General features: G+C 37.6%; 2 protein-coding genes across 2 annotated transcripts in view; both read right to left on the reverse strand.

Moving 5' to 3' along the window:
* FBLN5 (fibulin 5) overlaps nt 1–3,156 on the reverse strand; it is a 47,755-nt gene extending 44,599 nt beyond the window's left edge. Inside the window, exons 1-2 of the mRNA XM_003206665.4 lie at nt 2,626–3,156; nt 461–515 (exon numbers count right to left, since the gene is read on the reverse strand). Coding sequence (XP_003206713.1) covers nt 461–515; nt 2,626–2,642 — 72 coding nt within the window. The 5' untranslated portion in view covers nt 2,643–3,156. The remainder of the gene's footprint in view (nt 1–460; nt 516–2,625) is intronic.
* Nucleotides 1–24,478, reverse strand: part of TRIP11 (thyroid hormone receptor interactor 11) — a 308,569-nt gene that overhangs the window by 266,682 nt on the left and 17,409 nt on the right. The window contains 5 exon segments of the mRNA XM_031553780.1: nt 19,517–19,723; nt 20,396–20,543; nt 21,599–21,715; nt 22,262–22,376; nt 23,124–23,205. Coding sequence (XP_031409640.1) covers nt 19,517–19,723; nt 20,396–20,543; nt 21,599–21,715; nt 22,262–22,376; nt 23,124–23,205 — 669 coding nt within the window.

Here is a 24,478-nt window from a genome sequence, read left to right on the forward strand (position 1 = left end):
AGGATGCAGTCATTCAGGCTCATAGTCCAAAAATAAAGTCTTAAGACAAGAGTCTGCCAGACTGCTATGCACAGAACATGCCTGTTTACACGAATAAGTTTTCCAAACATGGGTGTTCCCCACCACAGAACTGAGCTATCCTTGCTCTCTTGGGATAGCTTTAATTTTGTTTTTCTGAAGTGTTCAGTTCAGAAGCAGAATCAGGTTTTTAGTGAGGTCCAGGTTTCTGCAGAGATATTTTGCTGAGCTGGCAAGGATGAATCAATAAACTCAGTCCATGTTCAACTCCAGAATCCTGTTGGCTCCCAGTCCTCCCCTCTAAACCCTTAGACCACACAGCTTCCTTTTCACTTAAACCCGAGACCACAGAGCTTTTTATTCACCTGCAAGCCAGTTAAATCTCATGCCATATAGTGCTTCAGTATATAACAGTACACAGATCCCTCTGTACACCTCTCACCTGTGCTTTTCCAGGACTCGAAATGCAGATGATCAGTGTGAAAGCAGTCAGTATCCTGTAATGTGCACAGAAAATAGGCTGAAAACCTTCTGATAACCAGGCTCATTATACAGAATTAATTACACACAGACAAACTAATCTCTAGTGACACTTCAGTGCATTCCAGAGTTTTTTGCTAATATGAATTTGGCCTCTGGAGAGGGACTGATACGATTGTGAGCCACATTCAGATCTCAGTAATTTTACTACTTTTTTATAGAATTGTGACTAAAATCAGACTGTACATGTCAACTAACTGATCTGTTTTCTATAACATTTCCATGGAGAAGCTGTTTGATTAGGAAGGGCATAATATTCAATAGAGCATTGTTGCCCACTCTCTGGCACCTTTCTTTTGACAATATCAAAGTTTTTCATGCACATTATTTGCATTTTACAGATGGGTAAGCCAGAGCACAGGACATGCCTAAGCTCATCGTGCAACTCATTGGCAAGGCTGCAGATGACATGCAGGAGGTCCTGAATCCAAGCCAGTTGCACTAACCGCTAAACCACACTTCATCCCCAGGAGACTATATTTGAGATTAATCTATTTTCTTAGGGTCAGATTCTGTCCTTCTCCCCAGTCTTCAATTATATGTTGCTCTGCAAGTACATACACTGTGCCAGGTCATCAGATACCAGAAGCTGCTATTCTTAGTGAAGATCTCCTGTTGTATCACCTTGGCACCTACTGGGGCTTGCTGGGTCTCTGCTGCAACTGACAGAAGAGGGTCCCTCACTAACAGCTCTGTGGCTATACACAGGACTCTTCACCTGGAGCATGGAAGTTCTCCCATCAGCTAACCTGCACCCCGATGTATTTATTCACTGACAGAAAACCAGGAAAGGACAGCAAGAATTGATTTTTCCCTATGTACTGTGGGTTTCAGTCTTCCTTATATAAAGTTTCTTATCAATACAGTTAAACCTAAATCTTGCTTAGCTTGGATTCTAGTTCTGAATGGCAATTGTATATGTTTCCCACAAACCAGCACAGAAATCACAAGATACTTCAGGTAGTCTTAGTTCTGCTACTTCAGTGAGCTGCCAACTTTATCTTTTAGAGTCTCCAATTTCCAGTGCAAAGTGAGCTGCAGAACAAGAGCCTCAGGCAAAAGCATGCACAGAGACTGACACATTTGAAGACATTTGCTTTGAGTGTGGAGACAGACACAAGCTCTGAAAAGTAAACACAAACTCTAAAATGGTTGTTCGTAGTGCTGCGGAGATAACGCTGTGTCTGTTGGCAGCTTCTGAGTGACGAGGAAAAGCAAATTCTACACAGACTTTTCCTTGACACAAAGCAGTCAAAGTACAACATTATCCATCTACACTTGCACTTCATTTTTGATTCCTTAAACCTTTTTGAGGTCATTTTAAAGTAGCAATACAAAGACTGCGCCCTCACTTTGCACATGGCAAGAGCAACACTAGAAGGAAGTACAGCAGGTTGTAGCCGAGCACTAACACACCTAGCTGCCTCACATACCTGGGGCTGCACCTCGCATTATTGCGGAGCAGGGCAAAGTAACAAAACCCACTGTAAAATCAGTCAGACAAAATCCATATTTTTCTAGCCAGTCTTTCCATTGTTACAGGATAATACATACTTCCCTCCTGGGGTGGAGAGTGACCTTATTGCCTCATATGTGTTCTGTCTGCAGCCACCATCACAATTTGCCCGTTACTGAGCTCTCATGTCCCCTCAAGAGTTATTAACAGACATGCAGCACACCCTATTTGTGCTACATTCAACTGGTCACAGTAGCTTGTCTGGCAGGCAGAGTATTTTAAAGTACTAATTAACTTCTGCAGTGGTAACTAATTAGCTTCAAATTAATCACTGCAGCCAGGGGACCCATTTGGCTGTTGCGATTCAGCGCTCCTACAGATGCTGGGATTCTTAAAGTGCAGAATATAAGCACACATCAAGAAGAAAATAGTCAGAGAAAGTGCAGCTTTAATAACAGACAGATCGTCTTTCCCCACCTCTGACCATTGAGATCCCGTCTCCGTGCAAATGGCTTTAGCAAGTGGATTGGCGTACCGAATCCTTGCCACAGATATTTTCCACACGTAGGTTTCCCTTCAGTAAGTATAGAAGTTTCATGCATAGCACTTACCTTTTTAATCCTTGCATGTCCAAAACCGTTGGGGAAAGGTGGAAAAAAACAGAGCTTGTGCTGATGAGTAACTAGAAAGTGTTTCCAAACATTACCCTCTGCTAGTACTTCAGTTCCTCAGTCATTTATAGTCCAAAGAATGAAAGAGCAAATAACGGAGAAGATCGGGAGCAGTCTGTACCTCCTCAGACACTGGAGAGAATACAGAGAAAGCACCTGGTTTTGCTTAGTTCTCTTCTGTAATTCAGCATTAAACCAATTGGAGGAGGAATGTTAAAAATGAACACTTCATTTTCTAAGTATGTTAAACAATGCAAATGGGGGCCTCAGCCTGGGACAGCTGGTTTAGATTACAAAGCTCACCAACTGGCTAGACTCCTCACAACAATCTCGAGGAGCCTGCCAGGATAAAACACTAACAGCTTGAAGGAAAGCCTCTCCCGCTGCAAACTTCTCAGTTAAATGTGCCTCAGAGCAGAGAGCACCGTTATTGGACAGAAACTCTTATCAGGGGACTGGAGAAGGGAAGGGATTGTTTTCCTTGTTCTGAGAACAAAAAAGTCAGACTTTTTGAGGCCCTCTAGCCGGTGTCTCGGACGATGAATATGCAACACCCACTGCTTCGTGCCAACGGCATAGCGATGAAAGTTCTGACCCTCTGGGAGGTGAATAACTTGAATTCATGACAATCACAGCTACAGGAACTATATTGCTTAGGGATTATTTGAAAACAGGAATAAACAAATTAAACGTTCAAAGGAAAGCAAATGGTTTGTCTACAAACACTGGTTCTTTTTAGACTGAGCCCGTGCTTAAGGGAGAAGTTTTGAAATGAAATTTCTCAGGAAAGACATATCTTGCAGATCTCTAGTTATGACTGAAGAGGAAGGAAATACAGTCCCTTTTCAGGTATTTTGCAACTTTACCTCAGGCACAACTTCAGTAGGTCAAGCAGAACACTTATGAGATGTGAGAGCTAAGCAAGCAGATGCTGCAAAGATTATCTTAGACCCAAAGACGAACACAGAAATTAAATGCAGACATAAACATAAAATGAATACTTTAAACTTCTGTAGAGCTTCCATCTGGGAAAATCTTCCATTCCCAAGGAACTAAAAAGTCTGACAAGAACAAATCTCTGTCACATCTCTCCATTATTATGGAGAAACGGTTAGAACAGATTTTTCTAAAACTGGCCTCAAAGTGTGGATACACAGCTTAAGAAACAAAGATTCAGCTGCTTCAGGGCTGCTGAGCACTCAGAAGTCACATTGGTGCTAATAGGACAAGAGCTCCATATCTCACCAGCTGGTTGTGATTGTCCAAATTATTAACAACAACAACAACAACAAAAAAAATTACAGCACCAGAAGCTCAGTGCTGCTTTTGACAGCTTGTCTCTCAGTGACTCGCTTACGTCACTCGCATTACATGGACATGTAGACTCTCCCGTAGGGTGTCAATATATTTGCAGACCAACAAGAACCAATTAATTTATTTTAAATAAATTTCTCTAGGGCTTAAGAAAAATAAGCACACAAGAATTCTGGCAAAGTTGGTCATGTTTTTTCATGGATCAGAAAACCACCAAAAACTGGGTGAGTTTTCATTTGTGCAAAAATTTGTGGTCAGAAGTGTTGCCATTCCGTCATAGACCAGAGTTGCTCAATGATCTGGAAAGCTAGCAAGCCTACAAGTCACCATGCTTGTTATATTCTAAGTGCATGAAGATCCACTGAAGCTATTAGAAACATCTCTACAGCAAAGCAGATGCTCTGATGATCCATACTTGTGCATGAACTTGTTTCATATACTTCTTAATACTTCATTTGTTCATCCATGGAAGTTTTCTTGCTTTCCATGGCAGAATCATTAATGCATGCCAGAATCTCGGCATGGGTGCAACACAAGTCTGTTCCTGGCTCAGACTGAAGAGCTCTGATTCATCAGCCATCTGGGAGAGGTGCTCCAGCACTGGAAATGGGAGCTGAATCCAGACTCAAGCTAAGCAGCTCCCTTAAGAAGGGATACTGTACAAATGTTTTGATTTTTCTTGTCTCCATCAGGCAGCTGGAGTGGATAAAATCCAGAGTATAAAAAGAGTACCAAACCACATCTTGGGTTAGTTCATAACGTGGTGATTTTTTTTCCTAAATAAAAAGATTTGTTATGGCTAAGTGGATTTTTTGCTGTACCTTTTGGTAGCTACTACCTGCCACAAATAATGAGTTGTAGCCACACCAGACTCACATCTTTCTTTGATAAGAAGAGTTGCATAAAGAAAAGCATTTTTGGTACACAAAAACTCTTTTGTTCACCCTGTAAAAGTGGGTATTATTCAATGTATCTTTCAACACCACCTACTGACATCCTCACCATTTATGTGCAGGATGGTGGTGAGACTTCAGGTGGAGCAGCACGCTTACTTCAATGGTCAACTGTTTCCTCATGTTCTAAAATCCAGTTTAGATTAGTTTAGATTACCTTGAATTTGTCTTCTTGAGGAGGTGTAGAACAGTTCACAGTACAGAATGGGGTTCTGTTAAATAACTGAATATGGTCTTGAAAAGTTGCTTTGCACATAGCTAGAGTTGAAATCATAGTTCTAATTATGTTTAAGACATACATTTTGAAAATTGTGTAATATATGAACATAAAGGGCACATAACTCTACCCTCCTTGGATGAGAAAGTGGAATGTATGAGTTGTGCCATGCTCCTGTAGGTAATGCAAAACACTGCAGTAACAGTGATCCTCAACACCGGAGAACAAAACAGCTTCTGAATGCGAAGACAAAAGCTGTTTTTAGGTCACAGTACCCAGTGAGAGTTAATTACACTCAGCATTCCTGAACGAAAAAGTCTGCTTCACAAGTACAAGTCATATTCTACCTTTACTACATTTCATCTCCTTTTCAAATTCTGCTATTACATTTACTTCTCTAGAACTATATCAGCCAAAAATGTTTCTTAGTTCTTGTAAATTTTTTTAGAAGTTCACCCTCTCTGAACATTCCCAAGGACATTGTCAAACTGTGAGAGCAGTCAAATTATACAGATGTGTGGTGATAGGTGTGCAAGCTCAAACATACTGAAAATAACAAGTCATAGACATCTTTTACCGTCCTGCAGACCTGAATTCAGGACTTTGCCAATAACTGACACTTTAAGGGCCTATGTCCAAACGTTAGATGATTAAAACATTCGTTTCTTTACAAAATCTTCTGGGACCAAATTTCCTACCAGAAAAACTGGTAAAACACTTAAAGCATGACTGCTGGGCATTTGCAGAAACAATTGCATTTAGACATCAGCCAAGCATCAATGAGATCCACAGGCTGGGATCAGTCTGACTTTGGAGGTTGATTAAAGCATTCCCAGAGATAACTAAATAAGAAAGTTTCTAATATTGTCATGTATCAATATAACGTGACAGGCAGCAATCTGAAATACAGGCATCTCCCCCTAATGCCACCTGAATAACACTGAGCATGTGGGAAATTTGGTCTCAATTCCTAATTCTGCATGAAAAGTAGGCTTGTTTCAGGCTTGTTTCTTCCACCTCTTGGTACAGAATTCCAACTGAACACTCTTGGTGTTTGGGGAGTCTTCCCTCTCCTTTTCAAAGATGGATTATGTCATGCTATCTGCGGAGGTCAGCTTCACCCAGTGTCTGAAATAAATGCTGTCTCATAACATGAATAACATAATAACCTGTTCCAGATGGCTCAGACTAGAAGCTCAGAAACATACTTCCCTGCATATTTTCCTTCCCTAGCCAAATACAACACAAGCTGTAATTAACAGTGAAAATTAACTTAATATGTAACTTTAAAAACATGTTCTAGCACCAGTCATATAGTCTCTGAGATGTCCATCATGTTGTACTGATCTGCAGGTTATACTGCTGTCATTAGGAAGGAGATGATGTACTGATGCACTCCCATCTCTGTGGGTACAGTTTCTCTATACAGTAAAGTTACCACCTATGTGAGTTACCCATAGAAAAAAGAGCCAGTGCAGCATCCCTTCCTTCTCCCCTCTGAGGGGACGTCATCTGTCTGAAGTAGGCATTCTCTAGGGCTGACAGCACTGTATGATGCAGTACTGCTGCTGCTATCACTGCTCTCCAGAAACATTAAGTGTGGTGCCATTTTAATGTTTGCTGCAAATATTCTCTGAGAACTCCATCAGACCTCATAATCTAAAGTTGCTGTTTTGCCTTATCTAACTTCTTGTATATCTGCTGGTCTTTGGTTGCTCTGACGCTTGTTTCTAACAGCACATTTACTTTAAATAAAAAAGTAATCAATGGAAAACTCAGGCACCTCTGGCTCCATTCTGCAGCGTAGCAACACAAAATGTGGGCTCTGACTGAATTACTCTATAAACATATTAATCATCCCATGAAATAAGGAATAGTAGGAACCAGCAGGTATGTAACAAAACCCAAACAGATTAAACCAACGCCCTAATAACTACATCAGCTCTAAGACAAAACTACTTCAGGTATATTACCTTTAGGAAGACCAAGTTTGATGTTCACTTGCTTAGTTATAGTCTTTTCTTTCTCCTTGGAAGAATGCTTACCTTTTGTTTCTTTTTTTCCCCCCAGCTAAAAGTAAAGCAAACAAGCAAACAAAAAGCTTTTGATAACTTTTCCAGGAAAAATACAGGCTCTCTCACAGCAATTCTGGTGCATGTGATAACCCCCAGCGGGTTCCTCAGAGTACTGTTAATTTCTATCATCTTACAACATTCATTCTTTTATTCTTCATTTTTTGATATTTATATGACCTACATGTATGCCTTTAAAACTATATTACTGTTAAAAGCACATAGAGCATCATCTTGTACACAAGGACAGAATATCTCTGTCTTCAGAACTGACAGCTTCACCATAAGATGTTGGCATCTGAGGTTACAACGCTCAGGCCTATGTTTTGCCATTGGGATATGCCCACTTTTTTTCTTTAGAATCTCATGTTTGAGTATAGCTCTAGAAACTGCAGTTCACATTTTGCCTGAAACTAGACAGACATTCCAGTTTGTTATTTATTTTGTAAGATTGGCATGTAGATTATCTAGGCTGTAGTCTTCACTGCATTTCTGTCAAATGCTCTGGACTGCGTGGCTGAAAACAATGCTCTTTAATCTTGTGACCCTTACCAGCCCCCTTTAGAAGCAAGCATGAATTCTTTATGACCAATTTCAGCTGAGAATGACCTCCCATAAGTAAAGACATAAAACTGCTAATATCTCTGGATCAGGACTAAAGTCTGTTTTGCAATATGAGCAAGCCAACATCCAATCTTTGCAAGTGCCTGTGATACATTGGCCATTAGTCTCTATTTATGATCAGACAGTTAGAAATACGTACTGTCTCCCTTAGAAATATTCAGGACCAGTTTATTTTATGTTTAAATGCCTTCAGACTGCACTGTTTTTTTGCAGTTTCTCAAGTTCTTTCCTAACTTATGCCTAGTATGTTTGCTGTGGTGCACATCTGTTCCCAACAGCATCAGGCTTCACATCTGAACAGACAACTTGTGACAGTACCTCACCATTCCACAATCCTGGAAGCATTCCCTGCCTGCTGGGGCATGTATGCTGGTAAAGCATCAGCTTCACCTGTACTCCTTCCTCTCCCAGCTACATTATTTCCATCACATGAAATTAACATTTTTGGTATATTTTCCCCAGATTTAGATGAGCATCCTTTCTCCTTTTTCTTTATTATTTCTTTTAATTTGCTTAGCAATTCATTTTAATCCACAGTAAAACATTATCCTCAATGGCAATAAGCACTTACTGCACTTTCCATTAAAACACTTAAGGTTCAGAGCAAACCCAAACAAGTCTGTGGAAATGCCATCTCCCAAAGGGACTGTTTGAGTGTTCTCAAGTGCGCTATTTCGGTAAGAGCACCTGCCAGAACCCTGCTGATGAACCCAGAGCAGAAAAATATTTGATATCATACCTCTCTTCCAGAGCTTGTCTCTTTTCAGGTAGTGGAAAACATTCTCCTTCTAAACACATTTCATGGTTATAGATGTACCTATATGTACCTATATATTTTATTAATTCAAATAAAACGATCAACAAGGTGCCTACACTTTTTGGATCTTTTCCTTATCCAATGGTTTTATGTGTTAGATAACAATCTATCACTGTTTCAGACAAACACGGAACTGGCAGAACATTTCTGTGTGAGGAAAGGGCTAGTTTTGACTCACTTTTGTACTTACTCAATTGCTTTCCCAATGATTTAAGAAGACATTCTAAAACTTTCTTCAGTCATTTTGGATTTTGTTTTGCAGTAAGTAGTCTTCTAGGTCAGATGTATAATAAAAGAGGGTTTTTTTGTTTTTCTTTGCTTTTTTTTTTCCTTAAATTCACTTACTCGCAAAGCAGGGATTGCACCATTTCATAATTTACCTGCTAGTTTGGGGTTTCATGAGTTAAGTAGACCATTTGGAAACAAATTGGCTATGAAACTGGGTAATTGTTTTCAAACTCATTATTTGCCACCGTGCAGCAATGAGGACTCTGAAACTGAAGAAATGTAGAGTTCTGTGGGTACCATTTCTGCAAGGAATCCCACTGAGCAGGGGATGCTCCTACTCTTTGCTAGCTCTGCTGTGCATGTGCTGCAATACTCACCAAGTCTTGCAAAAGGATGCAATTTACTGCACAGATTGTTTCTTTTGCCACTGTCTTTTGCTTTGATGTGTGCTGATTATCACAGCACAACTTACTCAGTAGGACTGGCATTTCTCCCTGCAGAAGCAATGTAGCTTTTTTGAGTAGCTCCACTCCATCCTGGTGTGGCTCAGGCTAAGAACCTTAAGTAGTCATGCAGAAAACTGGTGGAACTGGACTCTTCTCTTTACTGAGGTGCTTGCATGGCTAACAGACCCCACTGCTGGATCCCAATAAAGCAATCAGTCCCATTTTGTTCACTGCTTCAGAGCAAAAATCAAGAAGCTGGATTTGTGCTGCATGAAAATAGAAAGGAACAAAAACACTGACAGGTTGAATGTAAAAAGCATGGAAAAGCAGGCCAATAAAGCTTGAGAAACAAATTGTAAGAGACATAAAAGCTAATAATAAATTATTTTTCAGACACACCAAGAGCAGGAAAACTGCCAAAGTGTTTGCAAAGCCAGCAGATGAACAAGGTATAAAAATAGCACTCAGGAAAGATAAAATCACAGAAGAAAATTAAATAATTTTTCTTTATCTGTGTTTGCTAGAGAAATCTCAGGAGGTTCCCATTGTGGAATGGAAAAAAGAAAAGAGAAAGAAAAAGAGATGATATTTTGGACAACTTACATAAATTGAAGTGCCAGTAGAAGAGACTGCAGAACAAATCAACAAAACGAAGACTAACAATTCATCAAAGCGCACTTGACGTTAGAAATTAAGTGCTGTAACAGATCTGTAGGTACGTAATTGGTGAATTGCCTGCCATAAGTGTAACACTCATAAAAGCTCCTCTATCCTACAAGAACAAAGGATACCAAGTAAAATACTGTATTCAACAGACTTCCATTAAGTGCTTAATAAAATACAGAATGGTAAAACCACCAACATCCACCAGGCATACTGGTACTAAATTATAATTAAAAAGAGAAATATTGAACACAAGCCTATGTAAGCTGAGGAAAAGTCATTGTGACAATTATAATAGGAAGCCCCATTTCACAAATCCCCTGGACCTTTCTGAAACAGTTGATGAGTAAACAAGTGAGAGATTGAGCCAATACAATTTACTGAGATTTCCGAAGGACATTCCAAAATTCCTTATCAGATAATGCTAAAGAAACCACACTGCAGTTTAATTAGAAGGTATCACATAAGCACACGCTGTCTACAATAACAACCTTGAAACTGTTAGTGCTTCTGATTCCATTAGAACAAAAAGATTTCAGTAGAGTAGGCCTGATCTCTAATCTGCTGCTCATTAACAAGTATATGCCAATGAAGCTCCTCACCAGAGCTATATACTTGGTCCTGGATAGCCCACCCATAGTTTCTGGTGAGATGGCTATGCCTGGAGATTATCCCTTCCAGCCGGAATTATAGAATATGAGTTGAAAGGAATCCATGAGGATCATCAAGGCCAATTCCTGCCTCCACACAAGACCACTCAAAATTCAAACTCTGTGGTCTGAGATAATTTTTAGAGAAGTGGAACTTCGCAGCACCAAATCCATTTTTCTTTGGCACTCTTAGCAGTAGTCAAATGTATCAACGTGGGCCTAGCATAAAGAGGACATCACTACAACAGAGTATAAGTAAGCCTCTTCTTAGGAGTTAGAGGCTCAATTCAGTCAGTTCGGCCAGGGCAGTGCAGGCATCAGGATGCTGATAAGCATCTGACTGGGGCCACTGACTGAATTCAGAAAAACATCACAGCCAGAGTGCCTTAATTCCCCAGTTCAGGGAGCAGATCTGGGGCAGAACACCATAATCACCGCTCTGTCACAACCCACTGAAGACAGAGGTACCACCTACAAGATCTTTGCCTGCAAGTGGCACTCTGTAGGTCCTTGGTCCTGAGTACTGTGCAGACAGCGTTCTATTCAGAGTCTAGGTTTGGGTCCAGGCAGATCTGGCAAGCCTAGCTATGACTCATTCATTTTATTTAGAATCCTGTGCTCAAATTTTTTTTAGTTTCATAATAAGCCTTCCTTAAGTTAACTGAAAACTGCTAAACACATCTATTCCTGCTCCTGTTGTCAAAAATAAAGCAATCCTCTGTTTGCCTACATTTTTGTTGGCACATATTATTTCAGCATACAAAGTGAAGCACAGTCTAAATATTTTCCAATTGTATTTCCAGAAAAAGCTTTCGTTTTGGTATTTTTCAGTGCTGTAATCTACCACTCAAGCCCACTTTCTTTACTATATGTTTACTTCTGGTCCACTTTAGCATTAATTCTGTGGTATGGCATGTAAACCTAAACATACGGATGAATCAGAAATAACTCATTGATTTGCTTGTGATTCTGGGAACACTCTCTCATTACAAAACTGAAGACTGACTCAAGATACAGTACTTTAATATCTTATAAAATTAAAGAAAACTGCTATCGGAGACAGTCAAATATTTATAATAAAAGTCAGTTTTACAACCAATATTTCACGTGGTTCACTCCTCTCATGATTAAGTGAAGGCTGAATCCTTCATTCCCCTTCCTATAAGCACCAGAAAACATTCAGGATCACTCCATTACTAACTCTCTTGAGAAATAATGTCTACAGATGTAATTTTTTCTAGATATTTCCATTTAAGAATCGACATTCTTATCCAACTGGACTTATCTACTCAAAACTTCTATTTTCTTTTGCTGTCACACTAATTATACCCAGTTGCCACTTTGTTGCTCAAGCTAAAAGTAATTTCATTAGTAATACTGTTCAGGAGCCATGTGGATTCAGGGTACTTAAGCTGTAAAAATCAGGTTACATTTATTTAGTTGTATTAATCCAGTTGCATCTGGCAAGTTTAACATTGGATTCTGCAGCATTGCTCCCTGAACTGACTCTCAGGGCAACATACAAAGGTCGAGTTCTCAAAACCTTAGGGAGCACGAAGCTAAGTGCATGCTAATTTACAAGATCTTAGATTTGAAGCATTATTATTCTCAGCTTCCTGTTCTCAGAGGATTATATTTAATAGTGTTTCCCATTCTAGGGACTCAGGAGCTAACACTCGTCTGCTTTTATTAGGTCAGAGTCAACCACCTGACTTGGCTCACTTGATAGAACAGCCTCCTCAAGAAGCTGCTGAACAACAAAATACACACCATTTTGAGCCCGTTATATGCTGCTTTTCCGACTCCTTGGACTACTAAATATTCTATCAAGAAACATTAGATATGAAGTGGCTGTTCAAGAGCGATGGATAACGACATTAAAGAAACATTATCTGCCTCAGAACTGTAAAACCTCTTTGGTTTATGCACCAAACCTGGCTATGTTGCAATTCAATCTATCTTATGTCTCCTTCATGAAATACCATGGAGTGAAATACAATATCTATATTACAAATTGAAAACTTAGAGTTAACCACACCGAAGTTACCACAAGAATTTCCCTTACCTTGAGGATATGGGTTGATATTTGAAGTGTATCCAGACAGCTCTCAGAAGATTTAGGTTTCCTTTGCACTAAGGGAGACAGAGTAAAATTCTTGGTTGTTGGTACAGTACATCTCAGATTTACTTCATTAACAAGTGCAACAATTTGCCTAAGTTGTTTCCCAGATACAAGGTCTGCTCCAAAAGTAATGCCTCCTATTTTATCATGTTGGCCTGCAGCATCAGATGTGGATGTTGGTGCTACGGCAGTAGAGGTTGAACGTTCCTGCCAATATCCTGTTCCGTCTTGTCGCCATGTGACAGATAGCAGAGGGGCAGTCAAACAGTATGTTGTCTGACAAGGAAGTGCAAATGAAGCAAAAATGTTTTATTCAATTCCTCCATGTGGAAAAAATGGCACCCACTGACATCCACTGATGCTTCCTGAACATTTCTGGAGACCAAACAGTGTATGTGAGCACAGTGAGGTTGCAGGTGGTACATTTCAGCAATGGTGACTATTCTAGAAATAGTCTTCTAGAGATATTTCAGGGTCTGTCTCAGATGACTTAACCTTTCCACAATGAAAAACAGTTTGTGGTCTGCAAAGCTGAAGTTTTGATGCAAAATACACACACAAGAAATCCTGGTTTGGGATATCCATTTTTCTTACTAAGAAAACAAAATTCACACTGCACATATGGGACACTGGATGATATTAGTAATTTTTGGTTTTGGTGAACAAAACACTTTTCTTAGGAAACAACTCACCTCTGAATTTTCTGTGGCAAGAGACACATATTAGCTAAACTTCAATAAAGGAGCCCCACACGACCAGTGCGCAGCTGCATTTCACTACTGCACATTAATAGCACCTTCAATCAGGCCATCTGTTGTCCTGCTCACTTGTCAGTTTAACTTGCTTTCACACCTTTGTGAAATATGTTAACTCCTCATCATGACTTGACTATACTTGCCAACTACTGTAAAATATTTAAGAGAATATTCCTCTTATGTTCCTACAGAGCAGGAGGCTGAAGTCCTGACACAGGTGAGTCTGGCCAAAGCAAAATTAGACTAATAAAATATGCTACACTAGAAATAGATGTTTGAAGACTCCTATGTGTGACACGATCCAAAGCTTGCTTGTCACTTAAGAAAATGGCAAGTTGCCTTTCCTAATGTAAATCAAACCACAAGGATCCAAGAGACTCCTTTATGATCACAGATCAGGAAACAAAGCTCAGGCCATATTATTAAGAAACCACAACCATCTCCTCATTTCTGTGTCAATTTAGGGCAAAATCCCCCACTCCCAAAGCAAACCAGAACACCATTACTGAACTTTGTGCAGCCTCTTGCCACCGGTGATCAGAAACCAGGTTTAGAAGGCATAATCTTAGCTATGAAGCTCCCTCATTTGTGTATTCAGCCAAGTTCCTTTAGGCTCCAGATGCCAACTTTCACTTCTTTTTTTTAAATGTTGAAAGGCTTTGATCCTTAGTAACAGATACTGCATCTTTAAAATAGGAATCGTTCTTGGATCTTATTATGAGCATAATGAATGGTTTTGAATTTGCCAAGGTATCTAATGTGAAATTTGATTAACATGCAAGCTCATTACACTTACCAGATTAATTTACTTTCAGTTTATCACAAACAAGCCTTCTGGGACTATATTACTACCTTCATTGTGTTCTTCTTGACTGCTGCCATAATTTTCTAGTCCAACTAATAATTACAACAGAAATGCAGCAAAAAGAGCAATCTGTAATGACTCGTTTCCCTCCTTTTTTCCCCTTGAACTCTTGACTTGATGTGAACCTGCCTCTCTGCAGCTTCTAGCTATTTCAGGTGTCACTCCATCTTCAGCCCCGAACTGCACATCTACATGCATGCATCTGAGAGACAATTAGGTGATATGGAAGCATTCACAATTGGTTTCTGGAACCACAAGAGTCACATCAACTGTAGTATTGGAATATTTCTAAGGATTTACAGCTAGAAATAGTGTAAATTCTCATTGATTGGAATAGGAATGAAACAGAACTGGCAGAAATGGGATTTCAAAAGAGGTATTTTCAATATTCCATATACCTCCGGGTGCTATCAGCAGCAAGGTAACTACATCAAGTTTCCTCAGAGGATGAAATATTTGTGTATGGTTCCCAATGAGAAGAAGAAGAAAAAACAAACAAACAACAGTGTAGAAGATCTCAAATCAAAATGGCTACAAACAGAGAAAAAGGGTGTTCTCAGCTTCCTTGTTTAAGAGGCCTGGGAAGTGGTGTTTTATTTTTTTGTGTTAGTGTGAACATTCATACTAATAGTTATTAGCTGACCATCACGAACCCAAAGACAGTAATCTTTCCAAAGGCAGTTTGGAGCACGCTGCCAGAAACTTGAGTGCAAATGATATCAATTTTAAAATCTGTAAGAAGATGTCGAATGGGAATCTTAACACAAGGGTGGAAAAAAAGTTTAATCTACTATCAAAGATCAAGGATGATGTAGAACATCTGTGAACACTTAACAGAAATCAGATTTAATCAGCAATAACACAAACTCCGTAGGAAGGAGACTGAGTGACCCCCAAATTGCTTAGTATGGGCTCTTAGTGAATGATAAATGCCCTTTTTAAAGTGAGAAACAATTAACAGTTATCTTCGCATTACTATTTCTGACAAGGAAAATAAGCCTTTAATTACATGATTCAATTTTCTTCTACTTGGCAAGATGTCTGAAACTTTTAGCAGCATGGCTGAACTCATGATGTGGAACAAATTAATCTAAATTAGCACTGCAACAGATCTAATACAATCAGCAAACGAGACATTTCTTGCACACTTAACACTGATAATGTCCTCCAATTATTACTTTCTATAAAATGTATTTCAAGAGTTAGATGTGTGATGCTTTCAGACACTGAATTTTAGAACACCAAACTGCTCTACAAGCTTGAGACAAAAGTAACAGCTCAAGACTCAACGTTGCTACTGCTGTAAACAACATGCCCTATACAAATTATTTGTTCCTACTTAAATAAGAAGCCAGCAGTTGTCTGTTCCTTTATTTTTACTGTGGATTGGCTTTCATATTTAAGCTCTGCAGGTCTGCAAATAAATTCAGTAGGATATAATGGCACAAACCAAAATAACAAAAATAGGCTGCCAATCCCTGTATGTTATTTCTAAGAATGCTTAATAGAAGCTTTCCACCTGAAAGTCACATGCATATAAGGAAACAAACTATAAATTTTACTGGAAGGGGGAAACAGAGCAGAAGTAAAACAAACACAAACAATATTTTTAATTCCTTAAGCTTTACTGCTAGCACTGCTGTATATATGGCACATATATTTATCTTTTTAAACACTGATGCAGATACACTGACACAATGGCTATTTTAATTTTAATATATAGCTATCTCAAAGATCTCTGAAAGAATGCATGAAGCTGTTATCCTTGTTACTTCTGCAGTATACCATTAATGTTTCTCCATTTTAAGATAATGGTTGTTTTTTCTTCAAGTAGATGGCAAATTAAGAATTTAATTTTATTCCAGTTACAACTGTTCCCAGATTATAATTCAATTTACAATTATCTCAGATTAAGCTAATTGAAAAATTATTCTTGAGCTTTTACAATCAAGTCATCAAAACTGTCAGTAACAGGGCATCAAAGCTTAATTATGAAGCTTTCATGAGGCACGTGAAAATGTGAAATACTTACAAGGCAAGTACCTTCTGTTCAGTCCCATCAACTTTGTCACTCAATCATATCCATATTTTCCAGGTAGCCTGTCTTATAAGTAACTATTAATGCATAGTGTGTCAAGAATATGAGTAAGAAGGAATAAGAAAACACAAGCTAGGAACTCATGCTTGATAAAACACAAAATATATTCTTTCCATATTTATCATATAATGTCAGAAACTGTGTGTTGCATGACTGTGACTAACTGGTTTAATGCAAGAAATTTTAACTTAAACAAAACGCATTATTCTATAGTAATAATTACAAAGACCAATCAGCTACATCCTTTTCTTTGCATGGAATGCACGACACAGGATGACCTGCATTCATGATAAAGAAACTAGAGAAGAACCTTTATTTTTTCCCTTACACCAAGTCTGCTGTATCCATTCCCTACTACAGTTCTGCATCTTTACCACTGAAGATTAGCAACAGCCTCTTAGACCAAATATAGAAGGACCACTCTCCTTTCTCTCTGCAAAAATGAGATGAAAGCAATTGAGTTAACAAAAATTTTCAACTACTGCAACTGCTCAAATTCTAAAGGGACTTCTCCCCCACCCTCTCTGCTGTGTGAAAGACCCACACAATTAACAGGATAGACTACATGAGTCACATACTTAAATGCAGGAAACTGGTAAAGTGAATATATACAAAACAGTTGTCAAGCACAAAGCAAACTGAGAAGAAAAAAAATCAGAGGAAAAAAATATTTTCATAAATCTTTCAATAAAAACAAATACTGAAAGTTACTTATAGCTGTGGGTGAGACTGTTTAAGAAACAGAATCAAGGCAGTGTTTTTGTTCTACACTTTTCACTGGCTGGAACACAGAACACAATTTATCTCCAATAAAGAACAAAACCCACTAATGTAATTTTAGAACAAGCCCTAGAACAGAAACCTCTAAGCCATGGAAGATTTTCACTACAGTTCAACAGACCTCCTAGTATTTAAGAACCAAAGCCTCTTACATCCTCCTCCTGTAGAGATTTTCTCCTTCTTTCCAAAGGACCTTAATGAAGAACTCTGAAGTTCTTCAATACTTTTGCTTGGTTTTTTATGTCCCTCCTCAAACTCTTTTATCTTACTGTATAAATGAAGCTGATTTACAGCATCCTGAAACAAATGGTCTCACTATGCTTTATTTATTGGCATTTATAAAGCCTCCTAGAAGAGAAACACATGCATATTAAGTTCTCTATAATTGAAGAAAAAAAATTACACTGAAGTTAAGATCTGCTTACTTAGTGTATTCCATTTGTAATACATAACATACATGATTTTTTAAAACATTTATTTGTGCTTTGACTCACCCGAAGGCAATTTTATTCTGAAGCAGTTGAGCATCTTCAAATGAACATGATTACAAGAACAAGGAAGACTGCATGGAAGACATCCAATATCAGTTTTCTTTATATTTGCTATAGAAAAAATATTACCCATTCCAGTCCAGTAGTTTAAATAAAGATGTACATCTGAGGTACCAAACTGATATGTTTCCAGAAGAGATAATTTTAAATTCTCATTTCATTTATTATGTAATGCAGAATTTACTTTGGTACAATATCTGTGGCTGCCATTCTGTCAGAAGTCAGACTGCCAAAAGATCTTGTCTATTAAGGGAGTAAAAAATGTAAAATAGAAGTCCAATATGGTTACTGGAGAAAAGGGACTCAAGTTCTGAAGGTAAATACAGTAAATTAAATAAATTTTGCTAGATATCAAGGCAACAAAAGAAATTAACTACTTGACCTCTACATAAATAAATGCAAAGATTTCTTGCATTATTTTGGTTGATTCTGTACAAGTTTCTTTGATTAATTTTATTTAAATATAACTCTTACAATTTAATCCAGGATCTTAATGAAAATGAGAAGCAAAAGTTGACAGTTCTAATATAGAACCTGCACAACCATTATCTTTCAACACTGACTAAACAATGGCATATAGAAAAAGGTTTAGAAATTACACACTTTAAAATGAAGATGTTTTATCTTGATTAACTGTTGTTACAAGATGAATTTTTCCCTTTAGTATGCAACATCATTCCTTACTTGCCAACAATGTGTACAAATTATCGCAGCAAAATTTACAGAAAAATTGACTTTGGCCTCGGTCTTACAAAGACCTATTTACATATCTGGGATAAGTAAGCACGTTCTTCCCTTTGAATTCTGTACATATATTAAAGCTTTAAGCCTATATTTGAATCTACAAAATACAGCAAGATAAAAAGTTTGTCAAATATACATCTTAGACCATTACAATACAGCATCTTTACATACATGAACTGATCTTTTGCTCAGTTATCCACTCTTCATCACGTGTGCACCTCTAAAAAATGGAGCACTCCCACAGTTAACTCCTTGGTGCTGATGGGTTTGACTGCTGAAAGCAATTGTTAGGTGGGGGAAAAAGAATCAAATTCATGTGCAAAAGAGAGTGATATGCCCCAAACTGCCCCCAAAAATTAATAATCCTGTAAATAAAGAGATACATGTTTTAATGCAACTAAGCATAATGAATTCCCTTTGGGAAAAGTATAGCTACTCAATAATCACACTCCCTTTTACTCAATTTTTTCCTCTTTGGAGTTTATATCATTAATTCAACACCTCAAATAAGTTCAATTTTGGCTAAGTGTTTCTATTAATTCATTTTTAAATTTTGGTTCTTGAAGTCCTGCTGCCAACGGCAGATCATTTTCATGGAAAAAAAGACCTCAACACCAAAGAATTAATGCTGTTTATGCATAACTGAAAGGACTCAAGAGTAAAACTAGTGTTTAGAAGTCCTTCAAACTGTCTTGTGACAATCTAGCAACAAAATCTAACCTATGTCCCAAATGAAAACTTGCTACAAAGAAGGTAACTCTGCATGCAATCATTCAAATTTAGATTAGTTTGTAATTAAAAGAAAAACAAGATACAATTGCAAACAAGTATACAACTTTATACAGAAGGCCTCACTGTGGTAAATTATATATAGCATAGTGTTCTGATTTTCCTTAAAGTGCTATCAACATCATATTGGTTCAAGGTCATCTATTGTTTTAGGAGGTCTTTTAGTACAGCACCAGCACTGGCATCTGGGGACACTGGCAGTGGTGTAAAAGTAGGCAAAGCATCTGAAATAGGTTTCATAAGTAGATGCCCAGAAGTAGAAGCAGGTGTTATGAGAGGCACTGCTGCAGATCGAGGTGCTAGAAATGGATTTGTATCTGGTCTTCTGCTGGTTCCTGAGACTCCAGAATCTGAAACGTAAAACAAACAAAAAGCTTATTGGAAAGTTTTTGAGCATTTGCTCTAAAACAAATTTTACAACTGCATATTACTTTTGCAATATGAAAATTTCATTTGCTTGCCATGGACTGCAGATACTCTCATAGACTTATTTCTATCTTCTCTCATCTTGGATGGAACCTGCCCCATTGCTTCTTTTGTTCAACAATTCCTGTGTCTACACTAGAAGTCATCAGTTAAAAATCATGGCACTTCCAGAACATGCCCAACCATATTGTGCTTGTTGGCATGGAATTCAGTAGAAACTCATGATATGTAATAAAATCTATACATTTTTGTAACATGGAACACAAACACCCTATGCAAAGGTTCACTTCACTTATGCAATCAAACACAAAGTATCTGTCACACTGACTCCAGCACTATGCAAAGACATAAGGGTCCATACACATGCACTACCACACAGCATTCAGGTAAGGCTTCCTACCCTATGATGTAGTGAGGCAGCTGCCCCAAGGTCAGTTTCAAGAAAACTCATGTAAATAAAGATCGAGGACAGTGAGTCACAACTGAGTCTTGAGTGCTCAATATTAGCACACTGGTCAAATTATTAAAAAAAAAAAAATTATTTGTAATGAATAAATTTGTTCTCAGCATAATTTCAAATTCTTTTTAATTCTTACCTGGTATTTGACTGCTGCTTGGAGTACTGCTAGTTTTACCAGTTCCTGCTGCTCCTAAAGGTTTCATATCATGAACAGAAAGCTTGGGTGGAGGAAGGTTTGGGCAAGACTCTGTTTCAAGGAATTTCACAAACAGTTCTGAAAAAGACTACAAAAAGCTACTAGTTAATAAATTTTACATGCTTTTCAAAGGAGCATCAGTAAGTTAAAAATAAATACTTTTTTTTTTTTAAAGCAGCTGTCACTGCTCATACTTAAATGTTCTACTTAATGAGTAACAATGTAATTTATTTTCAAAACAAATTTTTTGTTGTCTCAGTGAGCAACATTTATGTAAAACTGATGAACTTTAAAGATAACACATACACTTCCACCATGGTCCCATTATTGATTTTAGCAAATAGTTTCAAGGAACCTATGCGGCTACTGACATCACACGTACTTGCTGCCTGCATTATTTCAGTGGGCAAAATAAATAAATAAGTAAATAAAAATCCCTAAACTTCAAGATAATGTAAAGGAGTTCTTTCTCAACAAAACTGTCAAACTCAATGAATAACAACAAAAAAGAAGTTAATCCAATCTGCTCAATCTTTAATGCTTAATCTTGAGTGCATTATTTAATGGTCTGCAAAATGGAAAGTTCCACAGATTAACTGCTCCCATGGACCACATCATGAACACTGTTGCTTCACAGTATTTGGAAGCTTGAACTATCAACTTTATATGCTGTACATAACAGACACTAACTGCAGCAGCTGAGAAAGATTTACAAGTAAAATTTAAAGGACAAATGGGAAACACTGTCATGAAAATATGGTATTATGGTCTTTTTTTGTATTGCAGACTTTCAGACTCCCACATGTATTTAACCTCTGACACTGTCAGTTTGCAGTATCAAGTCCGTACTGGAAGAAATCAGTGGTTCCAGGAGCCAGTGGAACAGTAAGTAGTTTTGTATTAGTCCAACACTTACCATTATGCAATTGTCTTCAATACCTATAGATTTATTTAGTCAGAAGGGAACAACTCTTGTGAACACATCCCAAGAACAAAATATGCCAGAGCAGCTGCACAGAACATATATATAATGTAAGATAAAGCAGAATTGAACAATTCAGCTCAATATACTTATGAACCAAGCACAAGCACTAATATGCAACTGTCCAGTTCTTCCACTCAAAATATATGATTAATTCTTACACTATTAAAACCAGTCTGATGAGTTGGTCGTAAAGGTGTGCTTGGGACACTCTTTGATCCTCCACCAAGCCAGCCCGTCACCCATCTTGTAACTCCTCTCTGGTCTTCAGAGAGTAGCTAGAAGGTTTAAAAAAAAGTTAGGAAGCAAAATAAAGCAGCAGACGAAAAACCTGCACCACTGTGCTCACTGTATCACTATAAGTCGTGGGAATTCCATAGAATCCTACAGGTAACTCTAATTGCTACCAAAACCTTGTTCTTTCCCTCCTGAAAACTGGCAGTCTAAAATCCTACCTCTTTGCTTAAAAATGTAAAAGTCACATTCTTCACAATACCTAGTGGTATCTATAAAGTTAAATGAATTTTCTTTCACTGACATATTAGAGCTATTATATACAGCAGTATAAAACAATACAAAGTTAAATCCTTTCCTTTCTGCATTTGCACTCCTCAGCAAGATCAAATCTAGTGTATCAAGTAAAGTTATCATGAGATTTCACTAAGATTAGCACATTCTACATAAAAAAATTAGTTCAGGTAAGAACAAAAAGCTTACATTCCACCCCCCACCTAGAAGTGCCAGGACAATCACATTTAGTTTAGCATCAAGTCATTCTATTTTCAGGTAAGGATACTGCAAATGAATTAGAATCACAGAATTACCTGATCAAGTTCCTCCTTCTTCATACCCAAGATACTTCCCATTAACCTTAACACTTCATTACGTTTATTTTTTGGAGTATGAAAATGTCCAATGAAGAGATTCCTCATCAGGAGCCTGCAGAACAAAGACTGTTATACTGTCTGCTCCTAGGTAACAGGTGACAGGGAAATTCTAATGCATTTATTCCTTATACTTTTGCCTAATCAACAATAACCCAGATAAACAATCCAGTACAGGAACTAAAAGGGAATGTCATGAATTTCCTTCCCCTCTAAGTTAAAATACTTCTTAAACAATGAGCTGTGATTTGGACAGTATTATAAGTATTGTATGCAGTAACATGAAACTGAATTGTACGTTACCAACTTTTGATGCAAGTGACATAATGCAGGAAAATATTATTCCCAGATCTTGACTCAAGAGAACCTTTAAACTGTCCCAAACCTAAGGAATGAGTAGGGGAACCCGTTTGCCTATTCTGGTTTCAGTTCTAACACAGGGAGAGAGAAGATGATGATGACTAAGGAAGAGATCAAATCTGAACAGCAGCCAGGTGATGTCATTCAAGCCTTAGATGCACTATAAAAAATGATCAGTAAGAACTTTTTTCCTCATTTTCATAACTCATGCTAGTGAAGTGTAATACTACTTAAACATATAATCCAAATTTTGATACACGTTGGTTTTAATAAATTCTAACATTTACAATCACCAATTGAGAAATGTCAAAATAGTCAAAGTATAATTTCAAGTTTATATAGAGAAGCTCGGTTCAGCACTACTCTTAAAACGATTAGTAACACACCTGTTAACTGCAAAGAAGAATAAAGAACAAAGATGTACACCAATATAATGACTTACTTGTCCACTTTTCCTTCTGTGCTGTTGATGAGATTCATCAGTTTATTCTGTACATCTTCCAACATTTCTCTTCTGATCTCACCTATAAAATGTTATGTCAAAGCAAATAAAAATCCCAGACTTTGTTTCAATGTGTTATTAATAATACATGTCTTTTAAAATAAAGACAAGCTAATATATATTTATTTAGAACAGTATCAGCACAATTTCCTATAAGAAGTGTCAACTTATTATTACTTGAATTCATAAGCTAGAATTTTCAGAACAATACTTAAAACTAAAGTACAGAAACACAGGATGTCAGTCAACTGCTGAAGATCTGATGAACTGCTCAGTTCCATCTGGAATGTACAGAACTGGAAAGAAGTTCTTTATCATGTTCTCATCAGGTCTTTGGATCTCAATATTTAAATATATTCACTCTCACCCCATAATTACATAGCATGGATTTTGCTACAATTCTAAAATTTCAGAAACACAAATGATTTGTTAATTTAAATTCAGAATACACCTGATTACCTCATCCAGGAGCTCTGGCTTACTCTGACCTCTCACAAACTAAAGCTCACCACCATAAAGAAAAAGAATTTCCAGAAGGTTTTACCAGCTAAAATATTTTACAGCATTCTGACTAAGGATACAAGGATACAGTGACAAAAAAACTCACATCCCCAGACACATGACTTATGAACACTAACAAAGTGTTTTCTGAGAAAAAAAACAAACAGTTACAAGATACAAAGAATTCATTGAAGGTAAGTTTAAAAACAGCAAAAACAGAATTTGTCACCAAACCTTGGTTCTGAGAGATGCTATCTTTAAATTTACTTTTTTTCCTAATAAAAGCACAAGTATTAATAGCACACACAAGCCAAACAACATAATATAGATCCTCAATATGCCCCGTCCCTGGAAGTGTTCAAGGCCAGATGAGATGGGGCCCTGGGCAGTCTGGTTAAATGGGGAGGTTGGTGGCCCTGCATGTGGCAGAAGGGTTTGGAGATTCATGATCCTTGAGGTCCCTTCCAACTCTGGCCATTCTGTGATTCTGTGATTCAATATAAAGACAATTGCTACCCTGAAGTTACAGAAAAGATGAGTTTTTTCTCCCCTTTCTCTGTATGGCTAATTCTTCAGATGTTTTCAAACTCTAAAGAAAAACTCCCAAACAACATAAACTTCCTCTTATTTTAATAATTCTTGAGCTCATATTGATTAAAATATATATATATATTTTTTGTAAATATTTGTAGGAATGACTGGATATCTTGAAATTCTTTGAAATAATCACGTTTTTCTTGAGAGAAGATGGAAATGAGGGAAGAAGAAAAAGTGACATGTAGGAAGTTTTTATA

Source organism: Meleagris gallopavo, chromosome 5, assembly GCF_000146605.3.
Source record: "Meleagris gallopavo isolate NT-WF06-2002-E0010 breed Aviagen turkey brand Nicholas breeding stock chromosome 5, Turkey_5.1, whole genome shotgun sequence".
Lineage (NCBI taxonomy): Eukaryota > Metazoa > Chordata > Aves > Galliformes > Phasianidae > Meleagris > Meleagris gallopavo.